The sequence below is a fragment of the Panthera uncia genome (genome assembly GCF_023721935.1).
Source record: "Panthera uncia isolate 11264 chromosome C1 unlocalized genomic scaffold, Puncia_PCG_1.0 HiC_scaffold_4, whole genome shotgun sequence".
NCBI classification, from domain to species: Eukaryota; Metazoa; Chordata; class Mammalia; order Carnivora; family Felidae; genus Panthera; species Panthera uncia.
This window is the reverse complement of record NW_026057585.1, coordinates 13,174,920-13,191,679: the sequence shown is the minus strand read 5'-3', so window position 1 is coordinate 13,191,679 and position 16,760 is coordinate 13,174,920. Positions and strand designations below refer to the sequence as shown.

Below are 16,760 nucleotides of genomic sequence, written 5' to 3'. Positions count from 1 at the left end.
CAATGAATAGCCCACAATATTAAAATACTGAACATATGAAAACATGTAGGAGTCAAGAAGTCCAGCCAACAGAAGGTAGAGGGAATGTCTACCTCAAGCACTGTTGCAAAAACGATGTTACGTGTTAGCTGTATGCCTGACAATTGAAATGGAGAAGGTGGGGAGAATTGAAGCATGTTTTATTTCTGGAAAACAATAGCTGTGTTGCTCCAAAGTAGTATGCCTAAGAGGTAGATTATTTAGCACAAAGAGAACATGATCTGGCCACTTCATATTGCTAAGCACTCAGCCAAGTGTACAATCTAGAAGCAGGTCAAAATTAAGGGAAACCATGTAAAAATGCTGTCTATGTGATGAGCAATCCAAAAACCAGTATCCAGTGGGACCACAGAGTAAATATAGTAATTCAGATTATTTAATCATACCCTACAGAAGGAAGCTCAGAAATGAAGCAATTTAAGACTGGCTATGTAAAATGTCAGTCTGATTCTATCAGGAGCAGGTAAGCATGAAATTTGCTACTTCTAGAGACAGACTTATTAATCTCCTAGCACAGTTACTGGCACAGGAACAAGACAGATCAATGGAACAAAACAAAGTCCAAGACTGGACAAGGTTTCTTTTAGTGTATGATGAAGCTACCATTTCAAGTTAGTGGTACAAGTGCTGGAAAAGCTAGCTATTTGGAAAAAATAAGCTGGATCCCCAAAACCCTTCTTAACCCCACTCCCAAATAAATTCCACATACAGCCAAGATTTAAATACAGAAAGTCAAATAATCAAACTCCTAGAAAGATGAGTGACTATTTTTAATCTCAGAACGAGAAGACCATTACAAAAAATGATGCAAAAAACGGAACCCGTAACATAACATAGGGATTACTTGACTTTATATAAAAATTTTAATGGCAAAAATACCACATAGCAAGTTTGAAAAATGTCAAAATTATTTGCAACATGACAAAGGGTTACTATAGAAAAGAGCTGTTAAGTCAATAAGAAAAAGACAAAGGCCTCAAAAGAAAATAGGGAAAAGACACAAACAAGCAATTCACAAAGGACAAGGAAACAGCTCATAACATATGAAAAGCTATTCAATTTCACGAGTAATCCAAAGGAAATCAAAGAAGAATAATGTGATGGCGTTTCCATCTTCCAGAAAAGCTCGACAGAACGTATCCAGTGAGGGCACGAAGGGCACAGAGGGCCCAGGAGGGCACCTGTGTGCACTGTCCATGGGAGCATATCAACTGCTACCACTTTTCTGAAGAGATGCTTGGTGATGTGAATCAGAACTCATGCCCATACCCTGTGACCCAACAAACCCAATCTTAGGAATTTATCATAGGGGGTAATTACACATCTTAACAAAAGATGTAATTTGTACCTGGGTGTTTACCACAGCTAACAACTATTGAGCACTTCCTACAGGCCATCTCCATTGCAAAGCATCTTCACACATTATCATTTAATCCATATAACAATCCCATAAACTATCACTGTATCTGTATATTCTAGGTGAGGGATTAAAGCTTTGTTAAATAAGCTATGGTGTGCAATAAAACAACATACCAGGTGCTGCCGAAAATGTTTCAGGTAGTCACTGACATTGCAAGGTACAATATTCCTAACGTGTTGAGTACAAAGCAAGTTATGGAATAGTGTATAAAATCCTGTGTGTGTATTAATGGATAAAAGACATCTGGAAGGAGGTCCTTCAAAATTTAACAGCAACTGTCTCTAAGTGGTAGAATTTATGGTGATACTTCTTTACAGTTTTTCTGCATTGACTGAATTACTCCCCACACCACCTCCAACTATCAGGAATCACTTTTAAACATAAAACTATAGACGTTATTTTTATTTTGAAGAAAGAACCTATAAAAGGGTGGTATAAAAAGTACACATAGAACATATCAGTTTATTCTTCTATTAATACTGGCTAATGGGGTGTAACAGAAGGTTACAGGACAGGTCAGAGAACCCCGGACCCCCCATCACACTAACATGGGTGGTCTTGATTTGAGGTAGACTCCCTAATACCACATCTTAACATCATTATTCACTGATATACTCACAGTCTTCTGTTCATCACCTGTTGAACAGTGATTTCTAGTGTCCCAGATGGTACTGACAGCCGTTTACTGCCCCCCAGTAGGGAAGCTCTGGGCAGCAGGGAATTACTGGCTGGCATTTATAACCAAATTGGTTTTCAGGGATTCATTATGTTAAGAGAGTAAGGGACAACTTGTAACACCTTCTCTGAAATACATCCACCTTGACAGCTGGCGGTAAGATTTATCCATGCATTTATTGCCTACCATTTTAAAGCCTGAGGTCCACACATTTTAGAGACCATGAATTACCACAAATGTCCATTTCTCTGGTCCTGTGGCCAACTGCTAGTTCCACCTGGGAAAAGAGAAAGGCCACAAACCACAACATTCTTTAGGGGGATAACTTTGTCTTCACATCTAATTAAACCAGAAGCCCAATTACTGTTGCTATAGCTTAGAGAACTTAAAGTTAGTCCTGACACTCACTGTAGCTTGGAAAAAAAACAAAAACAAAAAAACAACCACTTGGTAACGAGAAACTTCTGCCTGTCTTTAGTTACACACCTGATCAAAAGTAAAATACTGGAGGAACCAACACTGGACAACCAAGTGTGGGTCAGGTTCACAGGGCCAGGCCCAGATGAAAAGGCACTTGCAGATGACCCAACTGTCCTGCCATCAGGAACCATCTCTCTGGCTAGTAAACGAGGGAATGAATCCCATGATGGCATCGTTCACACAGATTCCTTCTTGTGACAAGTACATCTGTGTGTCTACCATGGGCCATGCCCTATTTGGAGCACTGGGGAAACAGAAGTAATAATACACATTCTGTGCTTGTGGAGCATTTATACCCCAAAACACACTTCCTACAGAAGTCTAAAAATGAAGGCGAAACATGCTAGACCTTTAATCTATAGACGGCAGCCTGTAATAGTGAAAATAAAACCACAAAAGTGGGTGCGAAAGCCCAGTCCAGTTATTAGCTGGTTGGAAAAACAGGCACAAATTATTTTCTCTCTTGGGCATCCATTTCCTCCAGAGTAAAACTGAATTATGCTCCTTCACTCACTGGAATAATAAGAATCAAATGAAATAACATAAAAAGGCAAGGCCCTGGTGATTCCATAAAAGCTGGGAATTTAAGATTCAGGCTTCCAAACCCCAACTAGGGAACACAGGGACAGAAAGGACACAGTGATGTCCAAAAGAGGTCTGGAACACAACTTAGGTGATGCTCTTGCAGGCAGGGAGAAAATCTTAACAGAATTCAGTTCTGTTAAATAAGGCGCTGCAAGGATCATAAAACATGAGCTAAAAATAAGATCACAAATGTTCCAGTTCTCATGGAGACTATTCTTAGAAATGAAACACCTAAACACCAAATATTACACAAGTTTTCATACCTACTCAATTATTCAGAGTCTTCTGCAAGGCGGGATGATACACAGGAGAGCAATGGGATAATATTCAACCTGAATTTTATTTCCAGCTCTGCTGAAAGCTGTGTGGAGCGTGAGCGACACAACCTAACTTCACCACCAAGGCAAGGGGGCTGGAGTGACATTTCTAGTTCTTTAAGATTCTATGACTCATCAATAATTTAACCGCTCAGTTTGCTTTTCCACTGCTCTGTTTAAACAAATAAACAAACAAACAAATTCAGCTGCCTGCTCCATAACACTCTAGTGTTGCAAAGGGGGGCTGGGGGTGGGCAACAGCAACCTGCGTTACACAGAAGCCCCAAAGAGCCGAATGCTCACTGGAAGGAAGCAAGGGAGACTTCTGGTGCCAGGGTCTGTGCAGTAGAAATCTATGCATTTGACCTCTAAGATAAACCTGCAGACCATCACTCTAAGTCAATTTGCTAAACTTGCTAGAATGGTCTAACATTAGGAATCCATTTTCTTAGTTTACAGAAGAAGCAAATAAAATTTGGGGGATAGTGTATCTCAAGACAGAATCAGCAGCAAAGAGGAACAGGATATTGCAAGGGGTCTATCACTTCTGTAGGAAAAAAAGTAAACTTCAACGAACAGACAACAGGCCGTTCAAAAGGGGAGAAAACAGCTCCACATTCTCAACAGCTCTTGAGGGCATGAATACCACACCATATTAAAATAATGTGAGGGGTGCCTGGGTGGCTCAGTTGGTTAAGCGACCAACTTCAGCTCAGGTCATGATCTCGCCGACCGTGAGTTCGAGCCCCGCATCGGGGTCTGTGCTGACATCTCAGAGCCTGGAGCCTGCTTTGGTTTCTGTGTCTCCCTCTCTCTGCCCCTCCCCTGCTCGCACTCTGTCTCTCTCTCTCTCTCAAAAATAAATAAACATTAAAAAAATTTTAATAAAATAATGTGAGTGGTGGGGCACCTGGGCGGCTCAGTCAGGCATCTGACTTGATTTCGGCTCAGGTCATGATTTCCAGGTTCGTGGGTTCAAGCCCTGCATCGGCTCTGTGCTGATGGTGTGGAGCCTGCTTGAGATTCTCTGTCTCTGCCCCTCCCCGGTTCGTGCACTCTCTCTCAGAATAAATAAATAAATAAACATTAAAAAAATAATAACAAAATATGGGAATGCAAGCTGGCGCAGCCACTCTGGGAAACAGTATGGAGGTTCCTCAAAAAACTAAAAACAGGGGCGCTTGGGTGGCTCAGTTGGTTGAGCATCTGACTTCAGCTCTGGTCATGATCTCCCAGTCTGTAGGTTTGAGCCCCGCATTGGGCTCTGTGCTGACAGCTCGGATCCTGGAGCCTGCTTCGAATTCCATGTCTCCCTTTCTCTCTGCCCTCTCCAGGTCGTGCTCTGTCTCTGTCTTTGTCTCTCTCTCAAAAATAAACAAACATTTTTTAAAAATTAAAAAAAAAAAAGCAACTAAAAACAGAACTACCCTACGACCCAGCAATTACACTACTAGGCATTTATCTAAGGGATACAGGTGTGCTGTTTCGAAGGGACACATGCACCCCCATGTTGATAGCAGCACTATCAACAATAGTCAAAGTATGGAAAGAGCCCAAATGTCCATGGATGGATGAATGGATAAAGAAGATGTGGTATATATATATAATGGAATATTACTCAGCAATCAAAAAGAATGAAATCTTGCCATTTGCAACTACGTGGATGGAACTGGAGGGTATTATGCTACGTGAAATTAGTCAGAGAAAGACAAATATCATATGATTTCACTCATGTGAGGACTTTAAGAGACAAAACAGGTGAACATAAGGGAAGGGAAGCAAAAATAATATAAAAACAGGGAGGGGGACAAAACATAAGAGACTCTTAAATATGGAGAACAAACAGAGGGTTACTGGAGGGGTTGTGGGAGGGGGGATGGGCTAAATGGGTAAGGGGCATTAAAGAATCTACTGAAATCATTGTTGCACTATATGCTAACTAACTTGGATGTAAATTAAAAAAAAAAAAAAAAAAAAGCAAATAGACTAGAGAACCAAGAATGAAAAAGAGGATACAAATGAGGAGACAATTGCATGAATCTGTGTGAAAGATTACAGTGGCTTGAAATGGAGTGCTAGCCAATGGAAATGGAGAGAAGTAGATGGATTTAAAGTGTGTCTGGAATCAGAAAATACAGTATTTGCTGATAGATTCTACATTGAATGTGAGAGAGAGAATCAAAAATGACTTGTACTATATTATAAAGAACTTCAGCCTTTTGTGGTCAACCACTGAAGGGACATTTACTGATAATCCTTAGTACATGGAGAACTTGTATTGTGGGGGGTACAAATAAAAGTAACTCTAATGCTTTAAAAAAATAAATAAAATAACAAAATAAAATAATGTGAGTGGTGGGATAGCATAATTTAATCTCTTCCTAAATGATCCAGGGTCATACTGTTGACTAAGAAGGCAGAGAAATATTTTAGAAGAGTTTCCATTAAACAAAAACAAAAAATCTCTAGCATTTAAAAGGATAGGCTTAGTTTTTGAAAAATTCACTTTCATGAGATAATTTAATTCTGATTATGCCCAATAAATGAGCTAAGTTTCAAAACAGTTAGCATTTACTTTTTACATCCTAGTCCCACTTCAAAGAAAAGACAGTGATAAGGGATGGGTCCCAGCTGCCAGCCACTCCCCAATACAGGTGGGGGCTAAACCCTCACAGCCTCTGCTACAACCACACGGGCCTTCTTCCAGATCGTAGGGCATACCAAGCTCTTTCCAGCCTGAAGCCTTTGAACATATAGTTCTCTCTGCCTGGGATACTCCTCCTGATAAAATTCTATTCATTTTCAAGTATCAATTTAAATAATTTCTCAGTAAGTCCTTCCTAATGCCCCCAGACTAAAAGGCCCTCTGTCAGTTATTCTCCTGTAGTTACTTTTGTTCTTGTGGGTAGTTACTGTACTTATAATTATGCATTTGTTTAATTTTCATTTTTGTCCTGCTGGTTCATAAAATTTGGGATCTTGTCTGCTGTGTTTCACCATCACGTCCCAGGACCAATGCCTAAGTTTTGGAAGGTGGGCAATTAGCGACTGTTAAGTACAGAAAAACAGTAATGGCACTGAAGTTTAACTGAGCGCCTATGATATATAACACACTACTACTTTATAGATGAAGCAGTAGGTTCAAAGAGGTTAAGTCATTTGTCCAGAGTCACAGAGTTTGTAAGTTGCAGAGCAAAGATTCAAACTCCTTACTCCAGACCACACACTGCAGTCTCCCCCAGCACTGTATGAGGCAAACGTGGTGAAAGAATCGTGCAAGCATCGCTCCTACCTTTAAGAAGTTTATAATCTGGGGAATAAGAAATTTAATAAATGAGAGTGAATACAAGACAGAATACTACAGTTAAGTGCTAGATCACACGGCATAGTTAAATGTGGTAGGAAAGAACAGAAGAAAGCACCTAGAGCTAGAAGGGCATTCAGATGGGAAGAAAAGCCATGCGCACAAAGATGGAGAAGCAGCCTAGCACATGATGAGCTCAAGGGACTGGTGAAAAGGTCGCACTAAGTGGAACAGAGGGTTAACAGAGGTCAGGAAGTGGTGAAATGTTAGCCTAAAGAGATATGCACATAATAAAAAATAATTCCATTGACATTCTGGTCTGCTCTGCTTCCCAGCAAAGTTCCTGAGAAGTACGGATCACATCTTGTTAATATTTCTTAAAAGTCCACAGAAGATGGCACAGTGCAAAGCTAACAGTGGCTGCTCAGTTACCAAATGAGGGTGAAACAGGCAAGGTGCCATTTCAGGGCTGTCAACTAGAAACCACAGACGCTAACTCTAATAAACTAAAGCTTAATGAAAGAAAAGTAGCTATGAAATAAGTAGTCTTATTTGTTCTAATTGTGAATTCCTTAAAACTATAAGTAAATAGCTATATATACTTGAAATTAATAGAACCCAATGAGCCGGTGGCTGATGATGGTGGGATTATGATTTCCCCCCTTTCATCTCCCATAACTTCAGAAACGACACTTTGGTCAAATAATCTCTCTTTCACCTTATACCCTTTTTCTTAAAATCCCAAGTCCAAGGACATAGGTGGTACATATTTCTTAATCCAGATTTGGTTCCTGTGAGTAGCCATAATAACTCTCTTAGGAATATTACAGCTACGAAAAAAAAAAAAAAGTTAAGTGCATACCCAAATATTTGAGCATCTAACTGGGATGCATCAGAAGCTGTGTGGAAATAATCATTATAAGATATGATAAAGGATGAATACACACTATATCCCATGTCTCATTTTCTCTTCACAATGACCCTAAGACACAGAGAGTAGTCTACCCATTTTATAGACGAAAGGACTAAGGTTCACTGAGATTAATCTGCCCATGATCACCAATGATGTTTGAATCCAGCCAGGTCTGACCTGAGATCATGTTCCCTCCTAACCACTGCCTCAAAAAACTGTCGATCATATTAACAAGTTAAAATTTTGATGTAATCATGAAGGTTATAAAAAGAACACATACGCTTCTCATATTTCTGCCAATCTTGACTCACTTTCCTTCTTGCCACCCCCGCCCAAGCCTGTCACCCAACCCTGCCAAGTGATAAAACCACCTCATCTCATGTATCTCCGCTTATGCACGTGTTCCCCTGGAGTTGGTATTTATCAGGATCATCTGGTTGACATTCGGGCCTGTGGTCTCAAGAACAGATCAACAGGCTTATTAAGAAATGACATAAATAACACATATATGGTACTTCAAGGTGTTCAAAACATTTTCTCTTCAAAGCCTCTGATAATGCTCCATTTTATATGATGGGAAACTGAGGTTTAAAAAGGCTGACAGGTGCCTGGGTGGCTCAGTTAGTCAAGTATCCAACTCTTGGTTTTGGCTCAGGTCATTGTCTCACAGTTTCGTGAGTTCAAGACCTATGTTGGGCTCTGTGCTGTAAACGCGGAGCTGGCTTGGGATTCTCTCTCTGCCTCTCTCTCTGCCCCTCTCCCACTCACATTGTCTCTGTCCTCAAAAATAAATATAAAATAAAAAATAAAAAGGCTAATTGAGTTCTGCTGAGGGTACAATGACCTTAAGGAGCAGAGAAGAATTCATAACTATATGACTTACATCAGGGGTCTATAACCTTGCCTTATCCCTAAAGCAAACGCATTGATTTAAAACGTCTCTATGAAACACTTCCAAATGTAGCACCACGTTGGGACATCTGTGTTCTACTCTCAGTTCTTGGCCCACATGCAAGTAATTTAGCCTCATCAGTAAAAGAGATATGACCAGCTAATCAGCCTAACAATCTATGATTCAAACTGTTTAGCACATTATCAGCAAGAATTCACCCTTATGCTTGTTCACAAATGTTCAGAACAGAGAAATCTGTTCCTCGGCTTCGTCTTATAGCTCCTGGGTTTCTCATGCCTTGGCTCACATCCTCCTCCAATAAGGTCCAGGAGTCCAGGAGTGTTCCTTAGAACCTTCAGCACTTCAAGTATAAAAGGTGGTCTGTACTGCCCTCTATTCCATTCTCCTGTTGGATGCATTCTTCAAGACCACAGCAATGGTCAACTTCTAAAAAGGATAACTCTTCTTGGCTCCCCATTTCCACCTCTGGTTTCTCCACCTCTAGCCCCCTCTCTAGCACTAAAAGATGTAAGTCCCAACACAAAATTCCCTGCCCAGACATCCCCTCTCTTTCCTCTTCTCATCCCTGCCCAAGAGCTACCTTTTTTGAGTTTTCTATATGTTCTTCTGGAAAGCTTAGACATACTCCTCATCTTTCCATTGACCATTCCCTGAGCATATCTTGGATTTCCCTCCATCATGCCTTTACAGATCTCCTTAATAATCACCTCCATACCTTGCTTCTCTCTTCATCTAGGAGGCCTTCCCAGACAACCACACTGTAGTGGTCAAGCCTTCTTCAAAAATTCTTCCAAACTCTCATCAAGCCATCTCTGAACACCTAAACCCTTAAAGTAGCACCAATGAGGATATCTTTAATGTTTACCTGTGATGATGCACAGGCCTGAACTCCACTATACAGTTTAGTAAGTGCTTAAATGAATGACACCCACATAATACGTTTAACAAAACATTTTGATAGAACTTCATATTTGACCCTCCAAATAATCCTAAAGCTGCTTATCTAGTTTAAAAACTTATAAAGGTCATAGAAGTTAAGTGACTGTCCATGAATCACATAGCTATAAAGCAGCAGAGCAAGGTCTCAAATCTGGGTATTGAGATCTCTCTTGAATTTTGTATACAACATATCTGTAATTTGAATCCCTTTGACAAATAGTATGTACCAGATAGACATCTGATTGAGTTATCTTGTCTGGGAAGTATGAGGTTCATCAAAATTTTTCTTCCCAGTTCAATTCTCTTGATTCTTCAGGGTGATCTTACTGTTGAACAGACTTACAAATTGGCTTAAGTACAATACTAGAACTTAGTTTCTTAGGTAATACAGGAAGAACAAAACTCTTAACAAAAGCAAATAAGAGAGAGATAGTACTCCCCTAGAAGGGAAAAAAACATACATTTCTTCTGATGAAAAAAATCAAGTCAATTAATCACACATACATTTCTAACTAGCACAGGGCTGAGTATACTAATGGTAAGCTGACAATCTTTTTATTAATTTATTTATTTTTGAAAGAGAAAGAGAGAGGGAGAGAGCAGGGGAGGGGCAGAGAGAGAGGGGGACAGAGGATACGAAGTGAGCTCTGTGCTGACAGCAGACAGCCCGATATGGGGCTTGACCTCACAAACCGTGAGATCATGACCTGAGCCAAAGTAGGACACTTAACTGACTGAGCCACCCAGGCCCCCTGGCCATCTGTTTTCAAACACAAGCAGTCAGGACAAAAAAAAAAAAAAGCCCCAGTTTTGGCAAAGTACTGTAGGGAAGGAGAAAAAACAAATTTACTATTATATATTTACTGGGTTTGCTTTTGGACTATCCAAAAGCTTTGGTTAGTATTTGCTTAGCATTAGATTCTTCAGGCAACAAAGAATGATAAAGTACTACCCAAAAAATAAACAAGTCAAAGGTCTTTCATAATTATATGAAAAAAAAATACTCCTGCTATCTTTAACAACACTGGTATTTCAGTGAAGTAAGCTCTGGAGGTGGTAACAAATTACCCCCAGATGTGAAATCCCAGGCTATGTTCAAGTTCAACTGTGAAGCAGATCAGCCGCAATTTGCTTCTAAATTTGGAATCAAGCAATAAACATTTGTGATCACAACCTCTGGCCTCCTCCTCTTCCATATGAATCAGAATTTTTTTAGACATTTTAAATCTAATCCAAAATTTCTCATGTTGTAGATGAGGAATTGAGGGCTAGAAAGCGAAATGCAAAACAGAAAATAAACTACAGTCACAGAAAACTTTCTCAGCAAAACACCACAGGCTCTGAATGGAAGATTCTGTTTTTACTGTGGTTTCCTGAGACTAGGGTTGAGAGTAGAGTAGGGAAAATAGCCTCAATCTTTAAAAAAAAAAAAAAAAAAGAACAACAGAAAAAAAACCCTCCACATGTCCAGCATTCACTTAAAAACCTCCACAGATTTGAAGGGTCTGTCGTGAAGATCCATTCAACCCAGCTAGCTCAAAGATATATATTACTAGCCCAGCTTTGATTGCAGTCACTATTAGAACAATACAAAACCTGTCTAAAACTGACTGAAATTGACTAGCATGTTCCTCAAGGCTCATTTTACTCCTCAAACCCATCTACATAAAGATCAGTGACATGGCTACCTAGACAATGGGAAAGAACAAATTTTCACCAAACTTTAAAAAATGTTTATTTATTTTGAGAGAGAGAGAGAGAACAAGAGTGAGCAAGTGGAGGAGGGGCAGAGAGAGAGAGAGAGAGAGAGGGAGAGAGAGAATCCCAAGCAGGCTCTGCACTGCCAGAACAGAGCCCAACTTGGGGCTCAAACCCACAAACTGTGAGATCATGACCTGAGCCAAACCAAGAGTTGGATGCCTAATCGACTGAGCCACCCAGGCGCCCCAATCAATTTTCACCAAATTTTTAAAAAAGAGTAAAAGATGCAAAAGAAACACTGGTTACAAAAGGATAAGAAGGCAACTGAAAATTTTTTTTGGAAATTTACAAATGCACTATTTATTTCAAAATATTTTTGGAGCTATTATCATAGCACCTTTTCCTTAAAAAGCTGTATTTTAAAATTAGATGTTAAATTTGATAGTTTTGTGTACGCTAATATTAGCTTCTAATCACCTAAAACATTTGAACGTCATTTCTTCAGTCTTAAAACACAGTTCACTTTCTGTAGAGACAGAACTTGAGGGGTTGGGGTGCACAGAAAGGGAGGGAGAGGAGCAGACATTACTCCTACCAACCACTACCACTCAGTGTTAAGCATTGGCCTGATGTGATGATCACACAAGGATAACAGGCCAAGTAGGACAAAGTTGGGGAGCACAGTCTCTGCAGTCACCCACTGAGAATCCAATGCTTGCTGGCAGGAGCCGATTAGAAATCGGCAGAGTGCAGAAGAAGCTGCTAATAGCCTCCGTGAACCTGACACGAAAGATCAGATCAAAACAGCAGGATGGAGAGCCTATTATTATTATCATTACAGAAAGAAAATAACCATTAGAAATTGACCAGAACATGAGCCTTCTCCCAATTATTTCCACAAACAGACAAGAGACTCAGATTTCTAATTAAAAATCACTAGGCACAGAGCCAAATATTTGAGTCAGCAGAGAACTTACCTAATTGTCACGCTGCATTCCCTCTCAGCCACTTGTCCTGCCTGGGTAGCTGTCTACCCTCACCCCAGCCAACCTTCAGATGAGGACTAACTAACCTTTCCCCAGATAAATATACTTCATCGAATCTGCTGATACTTGTAACTGAAATCCCCAATGCATACGGCATGTTAACAGCCATTAGGGGTTAAAGTTCTGATTAGTATACTGCATGGGAGTAGAATCCCATGAGGATTTTGCTCATTCTGCTCAACCAGGACCAAGAAGGAAATCCTGCAGAATTCCTATTCTTTGACCCCCAAACAAATGGGTGGAACAGGACTCAAGAGAAGATTAACTTGAGGGTGTGGCTGGGAATGCCGGGGAAGGTAGTATGAAGAGAGGCTGAATGTTGGAATAAGTGAGGCACTTAGAAAGTTGCAGGGGAGCTAAAGGCACTGACCTTCAGATTTCCGGGTGTTACAAAGATCCACGACAGGCTAGAAGTGGCAGCTCCTTGAACTTCCAACAGGCACATTCAGTCCTGTCAGCCTGGACTCAGCCTTGCCAGCACCAGCAAGCACACACACACATTCTTCTCAGAGCTGACATACACACAACACAGTCTCTCCACAGGGCCTGTTTACTTAAGAAACCAGATGCTTTGATGTTGGGGTAGAAGTTGGGAAGTTATGTGTAAAGAAGTAGTTAATGACAGCAGCAGAGGGAGGACAGAGAAGGAGCAGCAGTTTTCTGGCTTTTAATCATAACTTTTGAAAGTTTTAAGGAAATTATCAAATGGTCTGAACCCAGGAATGAGAAGGAAATTATGTCAGCAACCGCTGTAACTCCGGCCAAGGCATTTCATCTGTTTCTTTAAGACAGTTTTCATGCCTAACCTCAAAGGGCTACTTATAGGAGGAATGTTTTGAAGCAATCCAACTTAGCAACCAACATTAATAAAATCTATGCTTGCTCAATTTCTCTCATGTACAAAGGTTATACATGTCATGAGCATTCCAAGCACTTAAAGGAAAGAATCAGTAAAAAGGGTGGTGTGAAAACAGTTTTGGGTTAGAGGCAAAAAGGGTATTTATTGAGCCCGAGTTTCAGGTCATTAGGGTACAGGTCTCCTAAACCAGAACAGAAAAGTGCTATCATGGTTTAGGACTACCTTGCTTTTTAAGGAAGATGAAACACCAACATATTCTCACAAGCCAAACAAACCATAGGTCCAGGAGATCTGCTAAACCCTTCTGAGGCTTTTCATTGTCCAGTCTGAATTATCTTTTCCTGGTATCATTCAGCACACCTTGAACATTTTTAGGGCATTCTCATATACTGACTGTATGGATTAATGTGGTCTAACACGAACAGCACATTTTAGCAAATAAGAAGAGAACCAAGAACTTCTGATTTTCCTTGGGAAGTGAATCCTGTCATCTTATGAAAAACTACTCTAAATGGCACTTTCCCAGCTGTACAAAAGTATACAATATCCCTGATAAAAAAAAGTTGTTTTGTCCTGCTGATACTTTTATCTCACACTATTTATAGTGTGGCTCAGGTCATGATCTCACGGTTCGTGAGTTCGAGCCCTGCATAGGGCTCTGTGCGGACAGCTCAGAGCCTGGAGCCTGCTTCGGATTCTGTGTCTCCCTCTCTCTGCCCCTCCTCCACTCGTGCTGCTTCTCTCTCTCTCTCTCTCAATTAAACATTAAAATTAAAAAAAAAAAAAAGGAGGTGGACCTCTAAGAACTGCTTTACTCAACCATGTCTAAGGTGAAGAATATTAACAACAGCTTCACTCTGGCCACCTATACATGTTATAAATAGGATGGGATCTCTGAAGAAGAGATCATGGACGATGAACAAGTGCAAAAAGAGCTATTTAAAATTAGGTCACTGAAAGACTAAGAAAAAAAGCTAAAAAACAAATTAAAACACTGGAAACAGTAGCTAAATAAAATGAGAGAAACAGAGGGAAGTTTCTTTTCATATGGACCTCAAAGAACCAGATTTCAAGACCTGCTCTTGAGTACATTTGGCCTAAGAATCCCCTGAGCCAGTTTTTTCAACCTCTAGCTTTAAAAATCAATAGTTTACAAATGACGTATCAAGTCAAGCCAATCAGGGAAGGTTCTGCAGGAATAAATCCAGGAGGAGCAGCAGGTCCTAAATTAGGTAGGTCAACCAGCAAGAGAAGAATCAAATATGGAGTAAGAATGCTGTGTCCAGCTGACTCCAGGAAGGAAGTGGTCCTGTTGTAAGTTCAGCTTCGGTACTGCAAGGCCTTTCTCAACACCCCACTGTGAGATGGAAGTCTACAACATTATTTCTTCCTCCACAAACAGGAAGTCTTCCCGGTACTCACTCCACCCAATCTGCATCCAACCAGTCCCACCCGTCAGCACTAGTTTCACCACCTTTCCACAGCTCCTGCCTGGAATGCCTTACGTGGGGCTACCCGGCTACCCCTGACTGCTTGTGCCCTGACTGCAGTTGCCCTAGGGGGAGGGGGGAGTGCAGATCTGAGAATTCTGCACAGGTAACAAGTATAGTCCAGGCAGAGGGAGAATGATAGTTCAGGGGGAGACTGAGATCTGGCTGACAGGGAACGTGGCTATACATGGACAAGTGCAGTTAGCCACTCATCTCTGTCCCCCCATGCAACTCTCTTTGAAAGAGCAAGAGCTATAACAAAGAACATATTAAATTGAGAATACATTGTGCAAATATGGGTAACAACAATTAAACTGTTAGTTCTAGAAAAACAAGAGGAAGATGCCCATGTTGCACTGCAGCAAGGAGCCAGGACCTTCTTAACAATGGGCTTTGTCAGGCCAGTAGTGTGCAAAGGTTGAGGGGCTTGTCCCCAGGGCCTGAAATGCTATAATTTCTAAAGTTGTTGACTAGGACCTAGCGCAAAGGAGAGTATCTGCAACGTGCGTCCTAACTGTTGGAAATCTTGTTAACAACAGGATGAAGACATCCTGGTCAGAGTCCAAAGCCAGGATAGAAGGTCAAACGTGAAGGCGTAAGAGAGATCACATATATACTGTCATCCTACTTCCAAGCTTGTTCCTTTGCCTATTAAAATACACACAGTAACCTAGGAAGTGCCGTGGGATTTCTGAACACCCGCCTACCCACCCTGAAAGTACTGACCCAGCGAGGGCACACCTTTGCTTCTGCGCAGCCCAACTTCTCCAAGCACTTAAGAGGTAATTATTCCTCCAGTTGCCTAGTGGGTTATAGAGCTACTGGATCCTAATTTACACAGACGCAAAAACAGCGACGCACAAGAGATTTTGACAACTTAAAAAAAAAAAAAAAAAAAAAAAAGAATGCCGTGAAAGTCGAACGCTGCCTCCCCTGTGACGAAACACAGCCGCGCGGGCCGCGGCGTCCCGCGGGCCGCTCCCGGGCCGGACTCCGCCCGCCGCAGTTTCGGGGCCGCGGCCAGGCGAGCGGCCCGGGTCTCCCCGGCGGAGACGCGAGGAGCGCGGACAGAGAAAGAGGGGCGGGCTGCGCGGGCGGGGCAGGCGGCCGCCGGGGCCCGGGGGCGGCACCTCGCAGTCCGGGCGGCACCCGGGCCCGGCGCCCGCTCACCTGGTGCGTGTTGTTGGCCAGCTTGGCGACGAAGTCCCGGACCCGGCCGCAGTCCTCGTCCTCGTCGAGCGCGCTGCGGCGCCAACGGCCGCCGCGGGGAACCGGGCCCCCGGGCGCGGCAGCGCGCAGCCCCCAGCTCACCCCGACGGGGCCGGACCAGCGCGACAGCGGCGCAGCGGGCGGCGGCGGCGCGTCCAGACGGTCCTGGCCGAGGGTCGCCGGCGGCAGCAGCTGCAGGAGGAGGAGGAGGTGGAGGCCGAGGCCGTGGGGCCAGCGCGAGAGGCGGTCCGCAGCTCCCCGGGGCCGCTCCATCGCCGCCGAATGCCGACGACGCCGACACCTGCCGCCCTGCGCGCCCGCCCACCCCCGCCGGCGCCGCGCCACACCCCCGAGTCGGAGCCCCGCGCTCCTTGGATACGCGCAGCCGGGCCTCTCCGCCCCCATAGGCTGGCCGCCTGTCCTTCTTCCCCGGCCCACTCCTCATTGGCTCACGTCGCCTCCGGCTTCGGGGGTCCTGGATTCGGATGCCAAGATGCGGGACTGATTGGCTGGAACGTAGCAGAGACGGCTGAGGTCATCCCCCCCATCGCCCGGCGTCTCCGGGGCCGGACTTCCAGAGTTAGCGTAGGAGCTTCCCCCACCCCTCCCGCGTAGCCCCAGCTCTTGGCGCCCGGCCCCACTCTGGAACCCCAGGTTGGGGACTAGGTTATTCCCCCGTCTTCCCCACAGACACCCCTAAAATTCCTTTCATTGCGGCAGCGCCTGGAAAATCTCTTAAGGGAATCCCTGAGCTCGCTCAGCTGGAAAAAGGGGGCTTCGTCATTAACCGGTGCTTCAGGTTTTTAACCCTCGCGTACTGGAGCACTCATTGTCTAATGTAGCAGCCTTCTTGCTGCCAAAAGAGGTAA

The 16,760-nt window shown here is 42.9% G+C and overlaps 1 protein-coding gene across 5 annotated transcripts in view; it reads right to left on the bottom strand.

Moving 5' to 3' along the window:
• Positions 1 to 16,298, bottom strand: part of SORT1 (sortilin 1) — a 67,439-nt gene extending 51,141 nt beyond the window's left edge. For 2 of the 5 annotated variants that reach the window (XM_049616639.1, XM_049616640.1), the window contains exon 1: positions 15,853 to 16,298. In XM_049616639.1, the coding sequence (XP_049472596.1) occupies positions 15,853 to 16,296 (444 nt within the window). In that variant the 5' untranslated portion in view covers positions 16,297 to 16,298. Of the gene's footprint in view, positions 1 to 2,321; positions 2,814 to 15,408; positions 15,826 to 15,852 lie in introns of those variants that run through there. The other 3 variants (XM_049616643.1, XM_049616644.1, XM_049616642.1) reach the window with 3 other exon arrangements.
• Between the last annotated feature and the right edge of the window lie 462 nt (positions 16,299 to 16,760).